This window comes from Lampetra planeri, chromosome 28 (assembly GCF_965212315.1).
Source record: "Lampetra planeri chromosome 28, kcLamPlan1.2.h2, whole genome shotgun sequence".
Lineage (NCBI taxonomy): Eukaryota > Metazoa > Chordata > Hyperoartia > Petromyzontiformes > Petromyzontidae > Lampetra > Lampetra planeri.
In genome coordinates this window covers 11,093,037-11,119,839 of record NC_136134.1, presented here as the reverse complement: position 1 = coordinate 11,119,839, position 26,803 = coordinate 11,093,037, and the positions used below count along the sequence as shown (strand labels likewise).

Here is a 26,803-nt window from a genome sequence, read left to right as displayed (position 1 = left end):
CGATCAGATTTCATCCAATTCTGATTCAGCCGCGGGGGCAGCCGTGCTTTTGGAACCAGCGGTTCCAACCTCAAAATACGACGAACTTGCGGGGTCAAGGTCCCGGTGGGGTCCTTGTGCCGTGGGGGGCGAGGCTGGAGGAGGAGGCGGGGGCGGGGGTGGGGGCGGGGGCCAGGTCCCCCCGGCCAGCGAGGGGACCTCCCCGTGGCGGCGAGGGGACCATGTTCACGCTGTTCCGGCCGGGCTGCTGCAGTCTGCTGAAGAGGCCCTGCTGCCCGGCGCACGCAGCCAGGGACGAGGCGGCGGTGTCCTTCTACGAGCAGATCACGGTGATCAGGTGAGCGGGCACACGGGGGGGGAGGTGGGGGGGGGGCACCGTGCCACGTGGAGGGGAGAGGCCGACGCAGCCTCGAGGGCCCTCCTCGCGCGGAGGCTGCTTCCGCCGGCAGTGGCAGGGAAGGGGGCAATTGCAGGGCTGCGCCTCTATCTGTTTATTCTTTAGCGAGATGACAGAAGAGGTATCGACAAGAGACGGAGATGTAGCGAGCTTGGCGAGGTGTAACCAATAATAAATATGATGTAGTCAGATGGGAAGGGAGATGCAGACGAGCTAGAAACGATGGATTAATTGATTTTTTTAATGTTAATTGTTTCGTTGTGTTTATTAGGTTTGCTATTCAGGTGATGATTGATGCAGCTCTCCCCCCCCCCCCCTCATGTTTTAATGATTCCGAGACCCCCTGGTCTACTTGGGGCCCCATGCTTTTGTTTGTTTGGTTATTCACAACTCTCGTTGTCAACCCACTGCCACACCTCACCGCGTCGGTCCGTGCGGGTCGGCGAATGTGGAGGGTTGGACTCCAGATCTCGCTCGCCACTGATGTTAGCCGCCTCCGGGAACTCAACGCAGGTGGCAGCCCGCCTCATGGTGCAGTGCGCTAACAACTGCGCCACCGCTCCGCTGTAGCCGCACACCACATTGGCTCCTGACTGCCTCTGAGTCTGGATTTCAGTGTGAGCGCCTGAATAGGCGCTCGCGAACAGCGCTCGTACTCACAGTCAGCAAGGTTGTCAGGGGCTCGTTGTACGTGTGAGCACGTGTCTGTGTGTGTGTGGGAGTCTACACGTGTGTGTGTGTATCTACCTGGGGCGGTGTGTAAACATCGCCAATAGGGAGACAAAGGCGGCCGGGCATTGTGCTGGCCACCCCACCGCCTCGTGTGCCGAGCTGGACTTCATCGGTGCTACTCGCTAACAGCACTTGCCCCGACAGTCTGTCTAGGCAGTGCGTGTGTACACGTGTATACACACACACACACACGTGTACACACGTGTGTGTGTGTGTGTGCAATGCGTGTGCTGTGTGTACACGAACGAGTGTCTGTGTGTACATATTTGTATACGCAGTGCGTGTGCGCGCTGCGCGTGTTGAGCTGACCGCCCTACGAGTTGAATACTGATGGCAAGTGCGCATCGCTGCCTCTCACGCAGACAGCCCTCCCGGCCCCCATCAGCGGCACCCACACAGGGAGACGGCGCGTGGCCGCTGTCTTGTCCCAGGCGAACCCGGCCACCCGAGTTCAATTCCCGCTCGCGGCCACCAACGCCAGCTACGATTATTCTGAACCGGCCCTTTGCCTCCCCTAGGTCGACTCGGCCTCAAATGAGTACCTTGTGGGGTGTGTAGATATCGCGGCTAGGGAGACAAAGGCGGCCGGGCGTGGTGCTGGAAACCCCCCACCCCTTCGTTTGCCGTACCGGCCTTCGTAGGTGCTCGCTCTAAGGGCACTCACCCATCTCTCATCGCCAACCCCCTCCACTCCTCTGCCCCTCTCCTCCATCACCCTCCCCCCATCTCTCTCTCATTCATCTCCGGCGCCCATCTCTATCCCTCACGCATCGCTCCCTATATCTCCTCCTACATCCCTCTCCCATCCACCTGCATCCCTCTCTTCCCCTACACAACCATCTCCTATCTATTCTCAAACTCTCTCATCCATCTCTCTCCCCTCCCTCCGCTTCTCCCCCCTCCCTCCTCCTCCTCCTCCTCTCCCGCACGCTCGCTGTGTGCTAATGGCCGGGATGGGAAGCCGCCTGACCTTGAATCATCGGCTCCTTCGCGCCTGCGCCGCTCTCACAGCGAGAGAGCCGCCGCTGGTGCCACTACCGGCGCGCGCGTGACGAGGTGGAGGTGGAGGGAGGTTGGATGAGGGAGGTGGATGACGAGGAGGAGGAGGAGGAGGGAGAGGCAACACCACCACTACCATCTCCCTGTCGCTGGTCTGCGCGTGATGTAACCGCGGCGTTTGCGTGTGTGTTTGTGCGTGTGTGTTTGTGCGTGTGTGTTTGTGCGTGTGTGTTTGTGCGTGTGTGTTTGTGCGTGTGTGTGTGTGCGTGTGTGTTTGTGCGTGTTTATTGTGCGCGTGTGTGTTTATTGTGCGTGTGCGCGCGTGTTCTGTGTACGGGAGCATGTGCACGTCCGGGTGTTTATCTCTTTGTCACGGTGTGCGCGCGCGTGCCCGCCCGCCCGCGTGTCTGTGCATCTCTCTGTGCGCGTGCACCCCCGTCTGCATGCTCATCTCTTTGTCTCCGTCTCTGTGTCTCTCCGTCTCTCCGTCTCCGTGCACGGCGATCCACAGTGTGGAGAAACCTCTTCTCGGAACCACTGCTCTGATGTGAGTACGATCCCCACCCCCCACCCCTCCCTCCACGCCCCTCCAACCCCGACCCTACATCGTCAAGGTTGGGCTCCGGGCGAGGGCTATTCTGACCTGCGCCGCGTTCACCCGCGACCCGCGGTGACCTCTGAGTGCGCGCGGTCGTCACGGGAGCTCACGCCGGGACCCCTCGCGAGAGGAGACCGGACCCCGGGTGGGGCGGGAGGAGGGGGGGGGGGTGACTTCGAGGGGGTAGGGGACTGCGGATGAGGAAGGGGGTCTAAGTGGCTGGCTGGGTGGGTGGGCGAGCAGAGGGGGTGATTGATGCCGTCGCCGTCTCCCGAGGATGAGTGGCGAGTGGAGATTGCGTAGCCGTCTGCTGAGATATGTAAAGGTCAGGGTGTGTGAATGGATGAGTGGCTGGATTGACAGATGAATGAATGGATGCTTGCTTATACGGATGAATGGATGGATGGCTGAATGAAGGGATTGAAGTACAGTGTGAGTGAGTGAGTGCATGGGCGGTATAATTCGACGAAAGAATGAATTAATGGGTTAAGTGGATTGACATGAATGAATGAATGAATAAAGCGGTGGGTGGATACATTACTTAACCAACGAATTAATATATGAATGGATCAATGAACGGGCGAATCTTTCTCCAGATACATGAATGAACGGGCATATTGATGATTAGTAGATATATAGGATGTATATCGATGGATGAATGAAGGCATTGACCTATCAGCGAACGAATGGATGGGTGAGTGAATACGTTACTGAATGAGTGGATTCATGTATGTATGTATGCATAATGGCTGAATGTATGGCTTAATTGAATGTATAAACGTCGTCTTAATTGATGAATGTGTACAATCATTAATTATTCACACTACCGACTTGGAGAGGCCATGACTCAGAGAGGTCGTGTTGGGTCGGAGTGAGTTCATCTCCTCACCCAGTGACGTCATCTCCTCACCCAGTGACGTCATCTCCTCACTGAGTGAGTTCATCTCCTCACCCAGTGAGTTCATCTCCTCACTGAGTGACGTCATCTCCTCACCCAGTGAGTTCATCTCCTCACTGAGTGAGTTCATCTCCTCACTGAGTGACGTCATCTCCTCACTGAGTGAGTTCATCTCCTCACTCAGTGACGTCATCTCCTCACCCAGTGAGTTCATCTCCTCACCCAGTGAGTTCATCTCCTCACCCAGTGACGTCATCTCCTCACCCAGTGAGTTCATCTCCTCACCCAGTGACGTCATCTCCTCACCCAGTGAGTTAATCTCCTCAGCCAGTGACGTCATCTCCTCACCCAGTGAGTTCATCTCCTCACCCAGTGACGTCATCTCCTCACCCAGTGAGATCATCTCCTCACCCAGTGACGTCATCTCCTCACCCAGTGAGTTCATCTCCTCACCCAGTGAGTTCATCTCCTCACTGAGTGACGTCATCTCCTCACTGAGTGACGTCATCTCCTCACCGAGTGAGTTCATCTCCTCACCCAGTGACGTCATCTCCTCACCCAGTGAGTTCATCTCCTCACCCAGCGAGTTTATCTCCTCACTGAGTGACGTCATTTCCTCACCCAGTGACGTCATCTCTTCACCCAGTGAGTTCATCTCCTCACTGAGTGAGTTCATCTCCTCACTGAGTGACGTCATCTCCTCACCCAGTGAGTTCATCTCCTCACCCAGTGACGTCATCTCCTCACTGAGTGACGTCATCTCTCTCACCAAGTGAGTTCATCTCCTCACCCAGTGAGTTCATCTCCTCACCCAGTGACGTCATCTCCTCACTGAGTGAGTTCATCACCTCACCCAGTGAGTTCATCTCCTCACTGAGTGAGTTCATCTCCTCACCCAGTGACGTCATCTCCTCACCCAGTGACGTCATCTCCTCACCCAGTGACGTCATCTCCTCACTGAGTGAGTTCATCACCTCACCCAGTGAGTTCATCTCCTCACTGAGTGAGTTCATCTCCTCACCCAGTGACGTCATCTCCTCACCCAGGAAGTTCATCTCCTCACTGAGTGAGTTCATCTCCCTCGCCAGAGAGAGATGCTGCAGTTTGTAAGAATGTCTTCCTTGATTGATCGGAAAATTCAACAAATTGTTCCACGTTGGTGCTGCTGATGATGCGTTGGCAGTGATTGGTGCACAAACAATAACAGGAACTCAACACCTTCCTTATCAATAACAACAACGACAACGCCATGTGTGTGTGTGTGTGACCTTTAAAATATATAACAGGCGACGTTTCAGGTAATGGCCCTTCGTCATAGCACATACATACGGAGGCAGAGAGAGAGATGGAGAGGGAATGGATAATACGAGTTGGACAATGCACTTGTTTACGCCAGGCTTGAGCGGATGTATATGGAGATTTATGTTTGATAGCGGAGGGATCACAGTGGGGGTGGCCACACAGAAGCCACGTGATTTACGAGAGGCTTGAGCCGACGTCCACATTGGTTACATTGGAGACAGAACATCCACGACCAGTCTACGCGTGCGTGCGTGTGTGTGTAGCGCGCTGCAATACGAACCCGGCAACCCGGGTTCGATTCCCGCTCACGGCCAACACCAGTGACGGTTATCTGAACCGGTCCTGGTCCTCCCCTAGGTCGACTAAGCCTCAAATGAGTACCTGGTGCGGTGTGTAAACAACGCCACTGGGGAGACAAAGGCGGTCGGGCGTGGGGCTGAACACCCACCCCCTCATGTGCTGTACCGGCCTTCACAGGTGCTCGCTAACAGCACTTGCTCCAACAGTCTGTTGAAGGCTATACGGGGGATCTTTAGTATAATATGCACGTGTATTGTATGTGCGTATTGCTAAACTCTGATTACAACTTGAACAACGGTGCAGTTTGTTGCTAACCGCTTGACGTTTTGACTCTTTGCCCAACAAATGGTTTTTTTTTCTCTCTCGTAATTTTTACAAATTATTATAATTCGAGAAACCTCGCTGATGATGCCCCCCCCCACCCCCTCCACCGCGTGGCACGCGTGAGCCTCCGGCGGGGAGCCGGGAGGCTGCGCGGCTTCGCTGGCGGCACTCGCTCGAACCGGAGGCAATTTGCGCACGCGGCCAATAAACCAGCGCGCCCCAGCCCGCGGCGGTGACCTTTGTGGCGAGGATTGATGACCCCACGGCGTCATCGGCGGCGGGGCCTCTTTCCATTGGCCCCGTGCGAGGACTGTGAGCCGTGGACGCAGCGGTCCGCGTTCCCACATTCGTCAATAACAACTCCGTCAGGGTTTATATGGTCGGCGACGTTTCGGGCAATGGGCCTTGTTCGCAGGTGCATAAGAAGAGGCCAGAGGGGTGACGTGGCGAGCCATCTCTGAACCGCTCCTAGGTTACCCTCCCCCTCCCCACCCCGCGTTTACCAATCCCCGTTGACCAGCGTGGTGAGGTATGGTCAAACAACAACCCTCATGAGCGAGACTGTGGGAAGCCCTTCACCCAACGGTAGATCGACACAGGCGTGTAATCGTGTGCTCTGTGTGTATGTATGGTGTGTGTTTGATATTTAACAACAACGAGCAGAGCACCAGGTGGCTAAAACGCCGCAAGCTAGCGCAGCGGGGTGCACAGGTGGTGCGTCGACCGGCCATCTCAGTCAGTCAACCCGTGAATGGCACCTGGAGTCTGTACCGTCACCTCCTGCCAGCGAGCCTTCGACGCTTCACGTGGCAGCCTCAAAGTGCACCTGGCCTGGCACAGGCACCGTGGTGACGTCTCTTCCACTTAGTGGCAATTAATGTTGTTGTTGTTTGTACGTTTGGAAAGCGGTGGTATAGCGGTGAATGCGCTGCGCTCAGCATACACAACACATTCATTCATTCTACATTTACAACACATTTATTCTACATATGTCGTGACTGACTCAGAGACACTAAGAGTAGGTGGCACTGTTGTTTATGAACACGGCCTGACAGTAACACTTAGTAACTAAAGTTCCCAGTCAGCACAGCTGGCAGACCGCCTGACTGGCGACGCCGAGACGGTGAAGACTCCGGCAGCAGCAGCACGACGGTGACCCCCCCCCCACTCCACACGACAGCCCCGAGGTCCTCTCCCAGGGCCCCTCTTACACTGTCAGCGTGGCCTGGCTCCGCCCCCGACCACTCCCCCTTCTAGAACCTACCAGCGGGTTCCTCGACGTGCCCCTTCCGTGACCTTTCGCCTAGATCCCTCTCTGGTCTATCACGTGACCTGCTGTCAGCCAGGGCTGCTGTGAGCTGCAGATTCCCTTCCCTGCCAGCAGCCAGCGCTATGCTGCTACGTCACCGAGTCTATGTCACTACACATACATTCATTTAACATTCACAACACATTTATTAATTCTACATACACAACACATTCATTCATTTTACATACACAACATATACAACATACATACATTCATTTTACATTCACAACACATTTATGAATTCTACATACACAACACATTCATTCATTTTACATACACAACACATTCATTCATTTTACAAACACAACACATGCATTCTACATTCACAACACATTCATTAATTCTACATATACAACACATTTATTAATTATACATACACGACACATTAATTCTACACAACACATTAATTCATTCTTCATACTCAACACTTGCTGTGCCACCGCTCAACTAGGGCTTGTTGCGGATCAGCTGCTCGATTGTTCATGTCCTGGCTCGGAGTCGCCAGCGATTCGCTCGCTCCTCGGCGATTCGGGGTCACGATTTGCTCCGCTCATCATCATTTTATTGGGCGCGTGGGACGTGCGGCATCCCACGACGGACGCCCCGCGATGCGATTCTTTAAACGAGTGGCTCAGCAACACCACCCCGCCCACGTGTTCGTTGTGTGTGGCCACAGCAGGGGGAGCGGTGGCGCATCGGTTAGCGCGCCGTGCTGCGAACCCGGCGACTCGTGTTCGATTCCCGCGAAAAGCCCCCAAGACTGGTGACGATTATTTGAAATCGATCCTGGGTCGCTCCTAGGTCGACTCGGCCTCAAATGAGTACCTGGTGTGGTGTGTAATCATCGCCACTGGGGAGACAAAGTAGGTCGGGCGTGGTGCTGGCCACCCACCCCCTCGTGTGCCGTGCCGGCCTTCATAGCTACTCGCGAACAGCACTTGCCCCAACAGTCTGTTAACGCCATCCGTGGGATCTTTGCTTTTGGCCTTAAGAGGAAACACACCTCTGTCGATACATACCGGGCGACGTTTCGTTCAACGGACTTTCTTTGTAGGTCACGAACGATTCGTACGCGGTTCGACGCACGTGCAGTGAGCGAAGGGATTTAGCAAAACAGTTTGGATGGGTGAATCGAGAGTGAAAGTGCCACTTAGTGGATCGGGGAAGGAGCAGAGAGAGCGAGTGGGAGAAGCGGATGGAGAGAGAGTAATGGGGGTGGCTGGGGGGGGGGCAGATAAAAATTGGGGAGAGCAGAGAGAGGAGAGGGATGGAGAAGAGAGAGAAAAATAAGGAAATGAGTGAAGGTGGGAGAGGATGAGAGTGTAGGGAGAGGGGAGAGCGGAGGGAGATGGTAATGCACGGGGAGGAGCATCTTAAGAGAGGGAAATAGAAGAGAGATGAAGAGCGGCTTCGTGAGAGCAGAGAGAGCAGGGAGGCGGGTGGAGAGGAGGAGGAGAGATGGATAGTGGAGAGATGGGAGGGAGATTGGGAAGAGGAGGGTGATAAGAGATGGGATAGCGGGGAAGTAGAGAGGAAGATGGAATGAGATGCATGGGGGAGAGGAGATGTCTCAGAGTGGGTTCAGTGCTCCGAGAGACAGGGAGAGTGTGGGAGTGGGGAAATAACTGAGAGCGGTCATCGAGAGTGGGGAGGGAGCTCAGGGAGAGAGACTGGGGGTGACAGAGAGAAGGGGAAGAGGGGTGAGAGAGCTGAAAGCGACATAGAGTTGGGGGGGGGATCTCAAAGAGGGAGATGTGTTATTGGGGGGTAGAGAAGAGATAGAGGGGAAGAGAGATAGAGGGGGAGACTTTTGACTATTAAACAACTTTTATTGCCGCCAGCAGCAACAACACAGGAGGCGATTTGGATATGAAATACACAAAGTCACCAGCAACACAAATAAAATAAACGCTATAAATCCACGCGCTCTGGCGCTAAATGCACCGCGCACAACACGAAAGAAAAGTCACGTGGTGGTGGTGGTGTTCATCGCGCACGCCACGGTGACCAGCGAGCGCTTCAGAAGGTGAACACGAGGGTGCTGTTAACGCTGGTACAGAGAGGGGCTTGTCCGGCTCTCCAGCGTTAGAAGAAGACGTGCACATCACCGACACGTGTGTGGTATGCGTGCTCCAGCCGGAGCCGCGCCTTGAGCAGGCCCCTGAACACTGGAAGCACAGAGCAGCCGTCAGTGTCACCCTCCAGCATCTTTTACCTCGTTCTGTACACCGCCATCTTCGCCTGAGCACAGGCGAAGTTGGCGAGGTCATGGCGCTTGTTAGCCAGGTAAGGCACCCCATATACGAAGCTGCTGTTGTAGAAGGGCACCCCCAGTTTTCTAAAGATGTCCCCCAAAAGGCGCTGGCAGTGTAAGTACTGGTGGGGCAGATCCTCCCTGGCACCGTGGGAAAAGCACAAGTCTGTTACTCCCGGCGAGATTCGGCTGAGCCACACGGCCGATGGCAACGTGCAGTGTGCCAACCTCCAATGAAGGTCACCGCAGCGTTTGGCTATGGGAGACTTGTACATTTTTTTCCACTGAGGGGCGGCGGCAATGAGGGGAGAGAAATGGTTTCTCCATTTTGTGTCAGGTAGGTCGGCCAGGTCCTGGGAATGCAGCGCCTTGACACAGCACGTGTAGAGCGCCTTGACACAGCACGTGTAGAGCGCCTTGACACAGCCACGTGTAGAGCGCCTTGACGCAGCACGTGTAGAGCGCCTTGACGCAGCACGTGTAGAGCGCCTTGACGCAGCACGTGTAGAGCGCCTTGACACAGCACGTGTAGAGCGCCTTGACACAGCCACGTGTAGAGCGCCTTGACACAGCCACGTGTAGAGTGCTGTGTTCGGGGCACTCTTGAGGGGCACGTTCTTGCAGCCTCGGAGCTTCAGTAGCTTGCCGGAGTCGCTGTGGCCAGGCAGCTGCGCGCAGGAGAAGCACAACTCCAGGAAAGAGGAGGAGGAGGGGGGGCGCCACCGTCCCCCGGTGCCTCCAGCTTCAGGCGCAGCTCCTTCACGTCCCGCAGCAGCTTCTCCCCGGCGAGCGCGGAGCGGAGTCCCCTAGCGGTGCTGGCGATCTCAGCTGCGGTCTTCCACTTGGGCTGGTGGGCCTGCACGAGGTGGAAGACTGTCCGCAGCCCTGCTGATGTGAGGCGTAGAGCCAGGGTCCTCTCTCATCTGACCCCCTGGAAGAGGCCGTTGCAGAACAAGGGCTCGTTCAGGAACTGCGCGAGGTCGTAGGGCATGCACGTTCTGCTCCTCTCGAAGCTCCAACACGCGTCCTCCGGGTCGTACAGCAGCCGCCTTATTGCCATGAGCCTGAAGCTCATGACCCTGGCGACGACGTCCACCAGACCCTGGCCGCCCTCGCCCACTGACAGGCAGAGAACGCCCGGCCTGAGCCAGTGCTTCCCGTGCCAGACGAAGTGCGCGAGTGAGCGGTTGACTCTGATGAGTCGCCAAGCAGGAGGCTGGAGGGCCTTGCTCTTGTGCCACAGCACGGATGCTGCCAGGGTGTTAGCGACGAGCACTCGGCCCCTGAAGGACATCTGCGGAGCGAGACGTGCCCATGTCAGTAATTTAGCCTCGATTGTGTCGGCCAGCTCGGTCCAGTTGTTCAGAGCGACGTTGTGGGGGTTTCCCAGGTAAACCCCCAAGTACTTGACTCCGTCGTCCTGCCAATTGACCACTCCTGGGCGGAGCACAAAGCGAACTCCGCCTCGCGACCCCAAACACAGAGGGCCTCGCACTTGGGCCAGTTGACCCTGGCGGAGGAGGCCCTCTCGTACACTGCAACCGCCTGGCAGCGCGCGGAGACGTCACGCGCGTCGTTGAGAACGACGCGTCACGTCGTCGTCTGCGTAAGCCGCGAGCTTGACGACCGCGTTCTCAGGTCCCGGGACCTTGAGGGCAGACAGATTTCGTCTCAGGTGGCGTAGCAGCGGCTCAATGGACGGGGTGTACAGCAGCCCCGAGATGGGGCAACCCTGTCTGACGATAGAGGGGGAGAGAGAGAGGAGGGGAGAGAGAGAGAGGGAGAGATAATCGAGCACTCGGCGCTCGGCAGGCAGCGTCTGCCCGCGTCTATTTTTAAATCTCCTCCTCCTCCACCAGGAGCCGCGCCCGGGACCTTCTCCCTGCCCCCTCCCTTCCCGGCCTCCTCGCACACTCGGCACTGCCGCTGGCGAGAGGGGTCGGTAGCATCACCATCTACACCACCACCATCACCACCTACCATCATCCCCGTCGTCATCATCATCATTCACCATCATACCCCCATCGTCGTCGTCATCGGAGCTGTCACCTTGCCTCGTGGTGGAGCACGCACGCACACACGCACACACACGCACACAAACGCACACACGCGCACACACACACGTACACGCACACACGCACACGCACACACGCACGCACACACGCACACGCACGCACGCACACACACACGCACACACGCACACACACGCACATCTGTTGCCGGACGCATAGAGAGAGAGAACGGGATTGTGGCGGGGTGGTGATAGAGACGGAGAGAGAAGTCGAGGGCGGGGGGGGCCACACGGACACATGGACAGCGCGACATCTCTGCAGGGGGTCGCGGGGGAGAGCGGCTCGCGGGGGGCCCTGGTGCAGGGAGCGCGCCCCCCTCAGCGTCGCGTGCGCAGGGCGCGCACGGTGCTGGGCACGTGAGTGACGATGATGCTGATGATGACGATGCTGATGATGCTCCTGATGATTCTTATGATCTTGATGATGATGATGATCCTGATGATAGTGCTGATGATGATCCTGATGATGATGCTGATGTTGATGATGATGATGTTGATGATGATGCTGATGATGATGCTGATTATGATGCTGATGATGATGATGATGATGCTGATGATGATGTTGATGATGATCCTGATGATGATGATGCTGATGATGCTGATGCGTGCGATATGCAGGTCTGGTGTGAGTGCGCGTGATGTGATGTTAGTGGGGAGAGGTGCATGTGCAGCGGTTCGCGTGTTGTGCTACGAACTCAGCGACCCGGGTTTGTTTCTCGCTCACGGCCACAACTTGTGACAATTATTTTTTACCGATCCTGGGTCTCCTCTAGATCGACTCAGCCTCAAATGAATACCTGGTGCAGTGTGTAAATATTGGCACTAGGGAGACAAAGACGGCCGGGCGTGGTGCTGCCCCCCCCCCTCGTGTGCCGTGCCGGCCTTCTTTGGTGCTCGCTAACAGCACTTGCCCCAACAGTCTGTTAAGGCTACACGGGGGACCTTTGTCTTCGTACGATTATGATGGATGTGTGTGAGTGATGCGAGTGACGTGATTGTGAGTGAGCGTGTGTGAGTAATGTGATGTGCATCTGTGAATATGAGTGTGATGGATGGATGTTAACGTGTGTTTGTCAAAGAAGAGCGGGGAGCGGTGCCTAGCGGTGAGCACGCTGCGCTACGAATCGGGCGACCCGGGTTGAAGTCTCGCTCACGGCCACCACCAGTGACGATTATCTGAACCGGTCCTCAAATGAGTACCTGGTGCGGTGGAATAAACATCGCAACTCGGGAGACAAAGGCGGCCGGGCGTGGTGCTGGCCATCCAACCCCTCGTGTGCCGTGCCGGCCTTCTTAGGTGCTCGCTAACAGCACTTGCCCCAACAGTTTGTTAAGGCTACACGGGGGACCTTCGTCTTGTGTGTGATGTGAATGAGCACTTGTCCGAGCATTCTGTGAACTGCGCCAGTGGGGGTCTTTGTTTTGTCTTTTTCAATTCGTGATTTCGCTGTGTGTATGCGTGTGATGTTAGTTCGTGTCTTTATATTTGACGGGTGTGTGATTTTGGGGACTAGTTGGTGTGATTAACGGCAAATATTTGAACCGGTCCTGGGCCTCGCCTAGGTTAACTCAGCCTCAAATGAGTACGTTGTGCGGCAGACGAAGGCGGCCGGGCGTGGCGCTCGCCCCTCGTGTGCCGAGCCAAGCCTTCATATGTGCTCGCTAACAGCACTTACCCCAACATTCCGCTGAGGCTATACGGGGGATCTTTGTCTTGTGGGGGGGGGGGGGCTCCATGACCGGCAGCAGAGGCCAGAGCAGACCCCCCCCCCGCGACCTTCACCTTCCCGTACAGACCAGCGTGGTGAAGTATGGCCAAACCACCCCGACGAAACCCGCACGGCGTGTGGAGAGACCCTTCATCCAGCAGTCGATGTATGTTTATACACATATATGTGTGTGTAGTGTGTGTGTATATATATACCCATGTACATGTGTTATATACTGTATGTGATTGCGTGCATTGGCGGCTCGGTAATTAGGTTTAGAAGGGGCCGCCGTGGTGGAGTCTGGGCCCGTTGCGTGTCCCAGCCTCGTGTTACATTGATGGATGCGCGCTGATAACTCAAGTTGCACGAAAGTCACAAAGGCAGAGATCACCCGTATAGCCTTGACAGACTGTAGGGGCAAGTGCTGTTAGCGAATAGCACCGATGAAGGCCGTCACAGCACACGAGGGTTTGTGGGTGGCCAGCACCACGCCCGGCCGCCTTTGTCTCCCTGGTGACGATGTTCATACACCGCACCAGGTACTAATTTCCGGCTGAGTCGACCTAGGGGAGGCCCAGGATCGGTTCAGATAATCGTCGCTGGTGTTGGCCGCTAACGTTACCACGATCGCTCCGCAGTAAAGTACGAAGACAAAGACACGTACACGGGCAGGACAAGCAAACAAAGGGTCCCCGTATAACCTACATGGGAACCTGAGGCAAGTGCTGTAAGCGAACGTCTTCGCAGGCCCAGGAGAATGCAGTCCGGAACAAAAATGTGGACACCACCTCTTCCGTGTGTATTTCATTGAATTGGCAGACGACACCTTGCTTTTGATAGCGGACCGCAGAGCTTGGGCAATTGTTGGAAACGCGGCTCCTAGCCGGCTCCTGGCCGGCTCCTAGGCGCGTGGCTGCTGCTGCTGCCTGCCCGCTCGTGACTGTGGTTCCTCTTCCTTGGCGCCTCCTCTGAGTAGTCCTCCCTCTCCCTCTGAGTCGTCCTCTCTCTCTCTCTCTGAGTCGTCCTCCCTCTCCCTCTGAGTCGTCCTCTCTCTCTCTGAGTCGTCCTTCCTCTCTCTCTGAGTCGTACTCCCTCTCTCTCTGAGTTGTCCTCCCTCTCTCTCTGAGTCGTCCTCCCTCTCCCTCTGAGTCGTCCTCTCTCTCTCTCTGAGTCGTCCTCCCTCTCCCTCTGAGTCGTCCTCCCTCTCTCTCTGAGTCGTCCTCCCTCTCCCTCTGAGTCGTCCTCCCTCTCCCTCTGAGTCGTCCTCTCTCTCTCTCTCTGAGTCGTCCTCCCTCTCCCTCTGAGTCGTCCTCCCTCTCCCTCTGAGTCGTCCTCTCTCTCTCTCTGAGTCGTCCTCCCTCTCTCTCTCTCTCTCTCTGAGTCGTCTTCATCTCTCTCTCTCTCTGAGTCGTCCTCTCTCTCTCTATCTGAAGCATCGTCCTCTTTCTCTCTCTCTGAGTCGTTCTCTCTCTCTCTGAGTCGTCTTCATATCTCTCTCTATGAGTCGTCCTCCCTCTCTATGAGATCGAAAGAACACTGCGCGTTCTCAGTAGACATCGTTATCATGCAAGCAGGGACGGAACACGCCACGGTGGTGTGGCAAGGACCACGCCTGCCCGGCCGCCTTTGTCTTCCCTCAATGCTGATGTTTACACAACGCAACCTGGGACTCCTCCGAGGCCTAGCCTACCCACGTGGGCGGGCACGGACGAGTCTAGAGATCTCTCGCCAACGATGTCGAACTCTGGTCGCCGGGATTCGTAGTTCAGCGCGTTCACTTACGACACTACCGCTCCACAAACACGCGCATGAGCACACACGTGCACGCGCAAACACTCACAAAGGCAAAGATGGCCCGTGTAGCATTAGGCAGACTGTTGGGACAAGTGTCTGTCGGCGAGTCGGACCTGCGAAGCTGGAACGGTACACAGTGGTGGGATGGTGGCCGGTACCACCCCGGGCCACCTTTGTCTCCCCCGTGGCGATGTTGACACACCGCACCAGGTACTGGCGTTGGCCGTGGGCACACACATGAACACACATTGCTGTATACACACATTAACAAGCGCGCACGGTGTTATGTTACGGATTTGGGGGTTTTCACTACCCATTCAACCATCCGTACGCGAGTCCACAGTGACGAGTGTGGGTCACCGGTCGAGTGAGTCGTCAACGTTCGTGCGGAGCAGCGCTTCCGACATCACTCGCCGCTGGTGTTGGCCGCGGCCTTCATGCAACGAGACGAGAGGGCGATTCGTCCGTGAGATCCGTGGCGTATTTCCCGAGACGTCGTGGGAGGGAACGTGAACAGCGTCTGGGTTGAACGCGAGTTTCTCATTTCCTCGCCAGCGCCTGGTGACGACCGTGGCTTCTCTGAAGTTCGACTCCCAGTCCAGCCCCTTCGTACAACTCGCATTGACCGGCGTGGTGAAGTATGGTCAAACGAACCACCTACGGCTGGCAGGGTGTAAGGGAGGCCTTGACCCAGCGTAAGTGGTTTAATAAACAGCTGTCGGTAATTTTTCGATGTCATTCTTACAACCGGGGGGTGGGGGGGGGCGCTGTCATGGACCAGCCCAATGTCGCCGCCAGTGCCGCACAGGGACAGCTGCCACCGGGGGGGGGGGGGGCTCCTTGCAAATGTGCGGATGAGATCGTAATGCAAGATGACAACTCGCTCTGTGATAGAGAGGGAGGGTGCCTGCGTCAACACACACACACGCGTCAACACACACGCGTCAACACACACACACACACGTCAACACACACACACATGCGTCAACACACACACGTCAACACACGCACACACGCGTCAACACACACACACACGTCAACACCCATACACACGCGTGCGGCATCATCATCGCCATCGTCGTCTATCCCGAACACTGACCCCAACCCCCCTAGTCCTGTATCGAACCTGAACCCCAATGCTCAACCCCGACTCTCGTGACCGCGAGTCAGTGACGCGCGGTCATCGTCTCACACCGCCCCCCCCCCCCCCATTAACCACTAGCCCCCCACCTCCAACTCTCCCCCGCCTCCAACTCTCCCCCCGCCCTTCTCCATCAACCAATTATCCCCCACTCCGAGTCGCCTCCCCCCACCCCCCCTCCCCCCGCCCCCTCCCCCTGGTACCCCCCCCACCACCACCGGTCCCTCTCCATCACCCAATAGCCCCCCCCACCCATTTCCATCACCCAATAGCCCCCCTCCCCCGCTCCCCCCTCCCGGCCCGTGATAAATGGCGTGGCAAGCTCGTGGGAATCACCCCTCGATTATAGAAATCTGCGGCAGCCTCCCGTGGGATGCTCTGGGCAGCATCGACAAGAAGAAGGCGGAGAGCGAGAGCGGAATTCGCTCGCCGTGGGTCAAGGCGGGGGGGGGGGGCACTTGAACCACCGCGGCCCCCCCCCCCAGTCGTGCCCGCGGTGTCGTCCAGGAAGGGAGCGGGAAGGGCGCGGAAGGGCCGGGGGTGATTTGGATTGGGGTTGATGGATCACGCAGAGATCGCGCACAGCGCGGGGAGGTCTTCTGTGTCTGGCAGTGCAGTGCAGCAAGTGGGAGAGGTAATCGTGTTGTCCTTCCCCGTACCTCCGATTAGCACGGTTGGCTACGTACGGCGCGAAAGAAGTTCAGCGTACGCACGCCTGTATAGGTGACAGGACAGGAAGTAGGAGACGTTGTGTTTGTTGCTGGCAGTACAGCAAGTAGGTTACTGAGCCGTGTGCGTCGTAGGAGATGCTTCGCGAGTCACCGCTCCGGGAACTCCGGATCGTCACCCCCCCCCCTCGACCCCCACCGCGTCCCATACGGAGCCAGCGAGGGCGACTCTTCCCATCACTCCCGGCACTGGGCGAGCAGCCCTGCAGCCAAGGCAGCTGCAGCAGCAGCAGCCGGAGATCGAATGGGCGACCTCTGAAATGCCAGTCCACTGGTGTGTGTTGAACTTCTTTCGCGCCGTACATAGCCAACAGCGCTAATGGGAGGAGCGGGAGAAGGATCAACAAACTAAACACACAACTCCGTTCCTAAAGCAATGAGTTTTCAATGTAGATGGTTGAAAGTGCAGCACGGCTTCAGTGGCTTCCTAATAAGCCGGGAACAGCAACGATGTGCGTGCGTGTCTATTCATAGCGCGCAGTTCAATTCCTACGCTTAATCATCGCGTGCCTGTCATTCAGCATGGGTAGCCGTGGTGGCCGTGCCGCAGTGTGGGCTGTCTGGAGTTCCAACACCACAGCAGCAGCAAGGGTTGCTGGGTCGCGCACAGATGTTGTTGTGAAACTCTCACTCTTCCCGTGGGCGTGACTCCGCAGGGAGGGGTGGGTACGTATGCATGCTGGTTAACTTCTTTCGCGCCGTACGTAACCAGCCGTGCACGTCGGAGGTGCGGGAGAAGGTCAGCAAACTAAACACTAAAAAAATCAGTTCTAAAGAAATGAGTTTTCAGTCTAGGTGATTGAAAAGTGCACGGCTCCAGTGGCTTCTTAATGTCGGAGGGAAGAGCGTTCCAGACGGCCGCAGAAGCGCGTCAGGAAACGCGCTATGCAGTGACCGTCTCTGTTCGATGATCAGCCAAACGCCGATGCTGCGAGGATGACCGCAATTCGCGTGATGGTTGCAGCTTCTTGACGAGACCAGCAAGCTTGCAGTGTCGTCATTCATTTGTGGCAACAACTGTGTATGGGATGGAGTGTTTCTCCCTCGCACGCGTGGGTCCCGGTGCTCCGGTTTCCTCCCATGCACATGTGAGCACTCGTTAATTGACCGAGAAACACCTTTATATATAGAGGACCGCAGAGTGTTGGTAAGCGCCGGCTGCTCGCCGCATGGCTGCTGCTGTGCGTTCTCCGCTCTCTCTGAGTTGTCGCGCTGAAGCGATGCGAGAGTGACAACTCGTCTCTATGCAACTGCTTTTTGCGTTTTAGTTTGTGTCCTTCACCCGCACCTCCACGCTACGTACGGTGCGAAAGAAGTTCAAAGTGCATATACATAGTCCTCCTCTCCGTATCCCTCCGCGAGAGCGAGTAGCGAATGCTGTGCAAGTTGGAACTATTTTTATTATCATCATCATCATCATCGCTGCTGCTGTTGCTGTTGCTGTGCTCTTAGCTCTAAGCCGCACAGACAGATGTTGGGGAGGGGCGGGGGGGCACAGACTGGGGATGGGGGGTAGGGGTTAAGTGAGTTTTATTTGGGGAGCGAGGGGAGCGGGGGAGGGGGAGGGTTTGGGAGATGGAGCAGGAGGTAACAGCAGCGACAGCGGCAGGATCAGTGACGGCAGAATTGGCAGAAGCGGTGCGATAGAGCCCGCAATGGGCTACGCATTCAAGTGGTGCCATGTTGTCATCCTCACACCACCAACAACCACCAACAACCACCACCAGAACCACCTTCATTAGGCGTGCACCAACGACCCACAGCCAAGTTGCAGACCTCGAATGGGTAAAGAGCTCCTCCCATCGTGACCGCCTAAATATAAGGGTCATTGCCCGAAACGTCGCCTATTACATGTCCTTTTAAGGCCACACCGTGTTGCTGACGGGGAATGTGTTGAGTTGTTGTTGTTTGTGCCCCACTGCCAAGGCAACAACAACAGCAGCAGCATCACGGAATGCTTGTAGCTTGCTCCCACTAATCGACAAAGTGTTGTTATTGTTGTTGTCGTTGTGAGGTGTAGCGGCCTCTAGCGGCAGCGCGAGACGCATGACGCCGGGCGGCTCGAGTCCCGCGGAGTCGCCGCGACTCGCTGCGTCATCGCGGCCACGGCGAGGCGGCAGCGCCCGTGACGAGACGTGGATCCGCTCTGTCGCATTCCCATCGAGCGATCGCCTTTGAGCGGCACGGCGAGGTGGTGGTGGTGGGGTGGGGGGGGGTTATGACGATTAGAGAGGGGGGGGTGAGGGGGGGCTGCGTGAGTGCGGGAGGAGAGAGGGGAGGTGATCGTGGTGGTAGTGGTTGTGTGGTTGTTTCATTCTTAACGACTTCACTCCCATGACGAGGGGTGACCACCCTGCCCAGCTCTCGGCTCGCTCCCCACTCTTCATCTCCACCCACCCTCCCTCTCTTGCCCCCCCCCCTCTTCTCTCTCCCTGCCATACTTCCCTACCTCTCTCCTCCCTCTCCCGCGCTCTCTCTACTCTCTATCTCATCTCCCATCGCATCGGCGTGTCCCCTTCCTCTTCACCCTCCTACTCCTCTGCCTCTCCGATCCCTCTCTCCTCCCTCTCTTGTTTTACGATCAGAGGAAACAAATAACAAGAAGATGCTCGGTGTAGTCGGCACTTTGCTTCATTCATCATTTTTTTATGCTTTGCTTTATGTGCCCCCCACTCTCACGCCTCGACCACCACGTCCCTCGTCATCATCTGCCCTCTTCCATGGGCTCGGTAGCGACTGCGTGACCGCTCCAACCTCCTGCGTGGCCCCCCGTGCCTCCAGTCGGTGCCACCGCTTCGCTCCGTCCCAATCGCTTCTCTTCTCCGCCCCTCGCCACTGCGTGGCTGTCCCCTGGTTCTGGCTCCATCACCCTTCCTCCCATTCCCTTCGTTCCACTCGTATGTTCTCGTCCCGACGCCACGTGCCGCACCTTGTCCCGGGTTCATTCACGTACCGTGCCACTGACCACGCTTCATCTCATACCATCATGTCTCAGTCCCCGTGGCCTGGGTTACTCAGAGACTCCTTCTTCTCGAACAGCTCACAAGGTCGTTAGAAATACCTCGGATAGCCAAATGTATCAGCATCAGAATACGTATATTCACTGGAGGAATCCGATGAGCTATAAGGCTCTTGTTCACAGATGTCCAATAGGGGTGGGTCAGAACGTTACAACAACAAACAATATAAAACACGATAGGAGCACAAAGTGGAGGAAAGATAAACCAATCACTTTAAAAAAATATACAAATAAAACTAAACAGTTTTTTTTGTATATTACCAGGGAAGGCCCACTGAGCTCATAACTTCTTTTTCAGAAGCGACCTGGCCACAAATAAAAGCTCAACAAAGTGGCTCATCATATGGAAATGTACAGCAGCAACATACTAATGTATCGCAGAGTTCAGGCGAACTGGTCGGGGCCAGCGATTGGCTTGGAATCTCTGGGATTATGTCGCGATATAAATGCAGATGTATTATTGTGAATGTTATTATTCAGGTCACTCTTGCCAATTGGATCTAGGCGGGTAGCGGTGGTGGCCACGCTGTTGCACGTGGAGGCCTCTAATCCAGCACCGTGTGGAGGCAACAGCGAGGAGTTGGTGGATCACGCACAGATGTTGAGAATCTCCCTCCCCGTGGCCAGCAGGCAGCGGCACGCAAAGTTGCGGACTAATCTCCATCTCTACTCCCTTCTGTATGAGCGGTGTCCCCGTCTGAAGAAGCCGGCCAGTCGCTTAGCTCATGCCTCCTCAGCGCCCCATCTCTCAGTCGTGATTGCAGAGTCACCGTCAATACTTTGGCCAGCACTTAACACTCTCACGCCTCCACTCGCTCCCAGCGACGTGAATAGCTCCCTTCTCTCCTGCCTCTATCTCTCCTCCCTCCCTCTCCCCTATCTCTCACCTATCTCCTCTCTCCCCCTTCCCTCGTACCCCTCTCTCTTCATGTGCCCCCCCCCCCCCCATCTCTTCATTCTCTTTCCCTTCACTCTCTCCTCTCTCTGTCGTTTTCCGTTCTCGTTTCTCAAGTCTCTCTCTTGTGACCCCCACAACTCCCCCCCCTCTGCCCCAATGCTCTATCCCCTTGAACCCCCCGTCTCGGCTCTACCTCCCCACGGCGTTCTCCCTCCTCCTCCTCCAGTCCTCGTCGCGGCTTCAAGAGCCGCGCGTTGCCATAGAGTGGGGGTTGTCGGGGCGACTCTTCCACGGGGAGAAGAGGGTGTGAGTGTAGGTGTGTGTGTGTGTGAGTGTGTGTGTGTAGGTGTATGTAGGTGTGTGTGTGTGTAGGTGTGTGTGTGTAGGTGTGTGTGTGTATATGTGTGTGTGTGTAGGTGTGTGTGTGTAGGTGTGTGTGTGTAGGTGTGTGAGTGTAGGTGTGTGTAGGTGTGTGAGTGTAGGTGTGTGTGTGTAGGTGTGTGTGTGTGTGTAGGTGTGTGTGTGAGTGTAGGTGTGTGTATGTGTGTGTGTGAATGTAGGTGTGTGTGTGTAGGTGTGTGTATGTGAGTGTAGGTGTGTGTGTGTGAGTGTAGGTGTGTGTGTGTGTGTAGGTGTGTGTGTGAGTGTAGGGGTGTGTGTGTAGGTGTGTGTGTGTAGGTGTGTAGGTGTGTGTGTAGATGTGTGTAGGTGTGTGTGTGTAGGTATGTGTGTGTAGGTGTGTGTGTGTGTGTAGGTGTGTGTATGTGTAGGTGTGTGTGTGTGAAACGTGGACTCCCCAAATGGAGCATTTTCGCCGGTTAGAAACATTTAAGCTGGCCTGCCTACGATCCATCCTGTGTTTAACCAGGCTGTATTTTGTGAGGAGGTCACAAATCCTTGAAAGATCTGGGCAAAGTCCCATCGGTGAGCTCCTCCGGCAGGCAAGGCTGCGTTGGCTGGGTCATGTAGCCTGCATGCCCAGCCACCGCATGCCGAAACAGCTTTTGTTCGTGCGGATGGAGGGGGCTAAACGGGCGCAGCACGGGCTAGAGAAGAGATGGAGTGATGTGGTACGGGAGGACGTGGAGCTGAGTGGACTTGCCGATGACTGGTACCAGCGGTGTCAAGATCGGCCTCTGTGGAGGAGGCTCGTGAAGGACGCTACTGGGCAGTTGGAGGCAGTCGCCATAGGTGCTCGCTCACAGCACTTGCCCCAACAGTCTGTTCAAGGCTATACGGGGGATCTTTGTCTTGTGTGTATGTGTTTGCGTGGCTGTGTACGTGTCGAGCTAGGTGCGTACGCGTGTGCGTCTGTGGCCGGGGGGAGGAGGAAGGGGGGGGGTCTGAGTGGTGTTTGCTACTGGGGGCTCTGTGCGGGGTTGGGTGACACCACCCACATCAGCTCCATCAGCAGTGCCCAGGGACGCTGGGACCCGTGTGGTGGGGTCGTGGTGATGGTGATGATGGTGACGATGGCGGTGGTGATGATGGTGAGTTCACGCTGGGTGGATTTGCCGCATGTCTGGTGTCGCTGTCTCCCCGTGTCTTTGGGTTCCTCGTATGTTTTTTGCGTCTCTTCGTGTCTCCCCGTGCCTGTTTCCACGTATCTGTCCCCACATCTGCCCCGTGTCTCCCCCACGTGTCTCGACGTGGCAGCGTCCCCCTCCGCAGTGGCTGCGGCGGTGTCCTCGCGGGGCGCGTGGCTGTGGCAGTACCACGTGGGGGGGGGGGCGTGGCGGTGGCAGTACCACGTGGGGGGGGGGGGGCGCGTGGCGGTGGCAGTACCACGTGGGGGGGGGGGCGCGTGGCGGTGGCAGTACCACGTGGGGGGGGGGGCGCGTGGCGGTGGCAGTACCACGTGGGGGGGGGGGGCGCGTGGCGGTGGCAGTACCACGTGGGGGGGGGGGGCACGTGGCGGTGGCAGTACCACGTGGGGGGGGGGGGGCGCGTGACGGTGGCAGTTCCACGTGGGGGGGGGGGAGGCGCGTGGCGGTGGCAGTACCACGTGGGGGGGGGGGGGGCGCGTGGCGGTGGCAGTACCACGTGGGGGGGGGGGCGCGTGGCGGTGGCACTACCACGTGGGGGGGGGGGGCGCGTGGCGGTGGCAGTGCCACGTGGGGGGGGGGGCGCGTGGCGGTGGCACTACCACGTGGGGGGGGGGCGCGTGGCGGTGGCAGTGCCACGTGGGGGGGGGGGGCGCGTGGCGGTGACACTACCACGTGGGGGTGGGCGCGTGGCGATGGCAGTGCCACGTGGGGGGGGGGGGGGCGTGGCACCCCCCGCGCGCCACCGCTCTCCCCGAGACCGTATTGTCTGGTAAAGGCGCGGCCCCGAAACGTCTAGCTCACGCCGCTGCTAGGCTAAAGGGTCTCCGCCAAATGGAGCTCCACGGAAGAAGGGCCATTGACCCGAAACGTCGCCTATCATATATAGTTCCACTGCAAGGGCACAGTGTTGTTGACGAGCACGTCGAGTTTTGTTCTCTCTCTCAAGAGGGTATTTGGCCAGTGGCGGCTCCTGCAAAATCTCTCAGGGGGGGCAAATGTCTGGATGATTTATAAAGATAAGGTTTACCCATGCAAAGGATAAATTAACAGCTTAAGCATGTAAAGGCAACTTCACTTCTTTAATATTAATGAAAAATAAAGTGACTCTTACAATACATCTTGTTTGTTTCTATACTCACTATTAAAACAAACCATTCTAGATTTGAAGCTTTCGTGACTGCAATGATTCATATTCTCAGGTTTTTTCGGTAAAGTCACGTAGGTAAAACATTAAAAGTAATGAAAGTAAAATAAAACAAAACAAAAATAAAAAATAAAATTCACGACGTTTCGGAGGCAACACAAGTCTCCGTCATCAGGTGGGACCGTCACAGCCAGATTAGCTGCATCAAGTGAAGCAATGATTCAAGATGTAATCCCTTATAAGCAAGTTGAAGGGGGGGGAGGAGAGGGGGGGGGGGAGTTCATCAGAATGTGGTAGCCAATGAATGGAACGTATCGGGAGGGAGGGGGGTGGGAGGGGGAGGGAGCCAACAAAACATTTGGCGACGGCTTGGACGCGGCTGCTGCGCACGCCAACACAATGGGCAGAGAGGGGGGAGGGGAGGTCTGATACACATGATAGAACAAAGGAACGAAAATGCCCATGTTTATACCAATGCAGGCTGAAAAATGAAGAGAGTACTGTTAAAAATAACTGGGGATGTTAACACTCGGTGAAGTAAATTAAAATAGTGCCTGTCAGATAAGATGGTCCAAAAAGTGTAATTAAGTCTTTTTTGCGTGGTTAATAACATCTTTCCAGTGATTACTGAGTTTGTACCCATCATCACGGTTGAAATTATGTCTGTGTTTGTATATTTGTATGGCTTCGTGTACAAACCTTTGATGGTAGCCAGGAGGCTTGCAGAGAACCTTGGTCTCGGAAAAGACAATTTCATGAGAGCCCGCCGAGTTGTAGCAATGATCGGCAACGGCCGAAGAATCAGTTCTGCCGTGTTTCAGATCTGACTTGTGCTCGCGGACACGATCAGCAACATGACGTTTTGTTTCTCCAATGTAGCAATCACCACAAATGCAACTCAATTTGTAGACTCCAGGATACTGTAAGTCAGGAACGACATCCTTCACAGATGGAATCAGATCACGGATTTTATGCACTGTGCTGAATCGGACTTGGATCTTATGTTTGTTTAGAATTTTGGAGATCTTTTTGGTCACGCCTGCTATGTATGGTAACGTGATAGTTTTGGTCGGAGTTTCATGTGGTTGTTTCTGTGTGGTGGGAGAGACAGCTTGGCGGATAGTACGGTCAGAGTATCCGTTCATCCTGAGGGCCCGATGTACATGTCTTAATTCATCAGTCAGGTGGTGTTGGTCAGAAATGCCATGGGCTCTGTGGTATAGCGTTTTGATGAGAGAATTCTTAAACAGAGGAGGCTTGACGGATCCTTGGGACATTGGGACATTCTGTCTACAGGAAAGCCACCCACACAGATTCCTACCTGAAACCGGATTCCGAAACGTCGTGAATTTTATTTTTATTTTTGTTTTGTTTTATTTTACTTTCATTACTTTTAATGTTTTACCTACGTGACTTTACCGAAAAAACCTGAGAATATAAAACAAACCACTCAAGTTTATTTTATTAAAGATTCCACTAGGTGGCGACAAATAAAATTGTTGACTGAAACGTGCTTACGTATGATGACGTAAGCACGTTAGTGCGAGCCCTCCCGGAAGCCATAGAGAATGCATTGCAGCGCCCCCCGTTCGAAAAAAAATCATCTTTGAATGTAAGTCTATGGGGCCACTCGGGGCGATTCTCAGCCGGAGTGAAATCGCCCAAAAAGAGGCGGTACTCCACAGAACGTGACATGACGCTGATTGGACTATATCCAGAGGCACAGTGACGGCTAGCGTGACTCTGTGGTTGAATGACATTGGTGGTGCGTCGCCCAATCGCCCTAATGAAGAAACCGCCCCTGTATTTGGCCTACTCTTCCACGATGAGTTGGGCAGTACCCACACTTTACCCCACCGCACGCGACCCTGCCGATGGAGTAACTCCGGCGGCATCGCGCTTTAATATCGCTGGGGCAGATCTAAGAACCGTGCTGCACCGGTTCGACTGGCGCTCCGGGAGATCCACCTCTGGATCGCAGGTTCGTGGTGGTAACCATCAGGGTGACTGCCTCATCCCCGTGCTCTTGCGTCGCTTCACATCAGCCGTGCCAGCCCGACTCGCTCACGAGTGCGTTGATGGGCCGTGGGGTGGGTGGGGCCGCACAGTGATTCATTCATGAACGACTGTGCATGTTCAAGTGACTACGCATCTACATGTTCACATACCTGTCAACCCACGCGGTGGACCCCGTGTTCTTGTACAGGGAAATTGAGTTTTCAGGTCCAGACGGCGTGCAGCCGTTAGAATACGGCAACACTTTTTTAGTCTTAATTTGGAGCTTTTATTTGTATCTTTTTGTTTGTGTTTGAACCTTGTGGTGGGACTTTGTGGGATGAACGTTGAGATTTATAAGGGCACGGGGTGACCAATAAGGTCTGTAATAAGGTAGGCACTGAATAGGGGTTGACCGGTATATGTGTGTGTCTACATGTGAACATGTCCACATGTGCTGTTGCCATTCGACATGAAGGAGTAGTAGAAGGCACTGGTCAACTCTAATTAATCGCGTTTATGCATCAACTCTCTCCGCTTGTCTTCCCATCTGTCACGTGGAGGCACGGTATCTCTCGCAGCGACGAACCAATATACTCAATGGAACTTGAGTGTCAAGTTGCTTTGCTGTTGGGGGTGTATCATTTCGTAGTGTTGGTTGCGGTGGTGGTCGCGGTTGTGGTGGTCTTGGTGGTGGTTGTGATAGAGGAGGCTCGTGAAGGACGCCGCTGTTGCTACTTGGGAGTTGGAGGCAGTCGCCCTCCAACAACAACGGAGGGCAAAGGAGCGACGCTAACAACAACGAGTGGAGTGGCTAAAGCACAGCAAGTGGTCACAGTAGGGGGCACAGGTGGTGCATCAGCCACATATCTCGGTCAGTCGACCTGTGGCACCTGGGTCTGTGCCGTGACCTCCTGCCAGCAGGCGTTCGACACTTCACGTGGCCTTGGCGTGCACCTAGCCTGGCACAAGCGCCGTGGTGACGTCACCGTCACTTCATGGCAAATTCTGGTATTGGTTATGGCGGTGGTTGTTGTGGTTGTGATTGTGGTGGTGGTTGTGGTGGGGACGGTTGTGATGTTGATTGTGGTGGTTGTGGTGGGGATGGTTGTGATGTTGATTGTGGTGGTTGTTGTGGTGGTTGTTGTGATGTTGATTGTGGTGGTTGTTGTGGTGATTGTTGTGACGGTGGTGGTGGTTGTGGTGTCGAGCGGGCTGTGTGCTCTCTACCCCCCCGCCCCCATGCGCAGTCGACATGAGCTGACGGAGATGGCGTCCGATCTGTGCAGCAAGGAGAGCCTGGCTCCACACACCGCTCCACACACCGCGCCACCCTTCATCAAGGTCAGTGGAGTCCAAGTGGCTTGTTGTGGCGGCTGGCATGGTTGGAGTGGTTAGGGTGGTTAGAGTGGTGAGAGTGGTGAGGGTGGTTGTGGTGGTGAGGGTGGTGAGGGTAGTGAGGGTGGTTGTGGTGGTGAGGGTGGTTGTGGTGGTTAGAGTGGATGTGGTGATGAGGGTGGTGAGAGTGGTGAGAGTGGTTGTGGTGGTTGGTCTGTTCAGGGTACCCAGTGTGGTTTGGGGTGACTGCGACGAGAGTAGTACTCCATGAATGTCCAACGTTTCAACTAACGACCCTTCACCAGT

At 55.8% G+C, this 26,803-nt stretch overlaps 1 protein-coding gene across 1 annotated transcript in view; it reads left to right on the top strand.

The window, feature by feature from the left end:
* The first annotated feature begins 221 nt into the window (after positions 1-221).
* LOC144728453 (rap1 GTPase-activating protein 1-like) overlaps positions 222-26,803 on the top strand; it is a 52,409-nt gene continuing 25,827 nt past the window's right edge. The window contains exons 1-4 of the mRNA XM_078607903.1: positions 222-337; positions 2,640-2,675; positions 11,380-11,541; positions 26,410-26,503. Of these exons, the coding sequence (XP_078464029.1) occupies positions 222-337; positions 2,640-2,675; positions 11,380-11,541; positions 26,410-26,503 (408 nt within the window). The remainder of the gene's footprint in view (positions 338-2,639; positions 2,676-11,379; positions 11,542-26,409; positions 26,504-26,803) is intronic.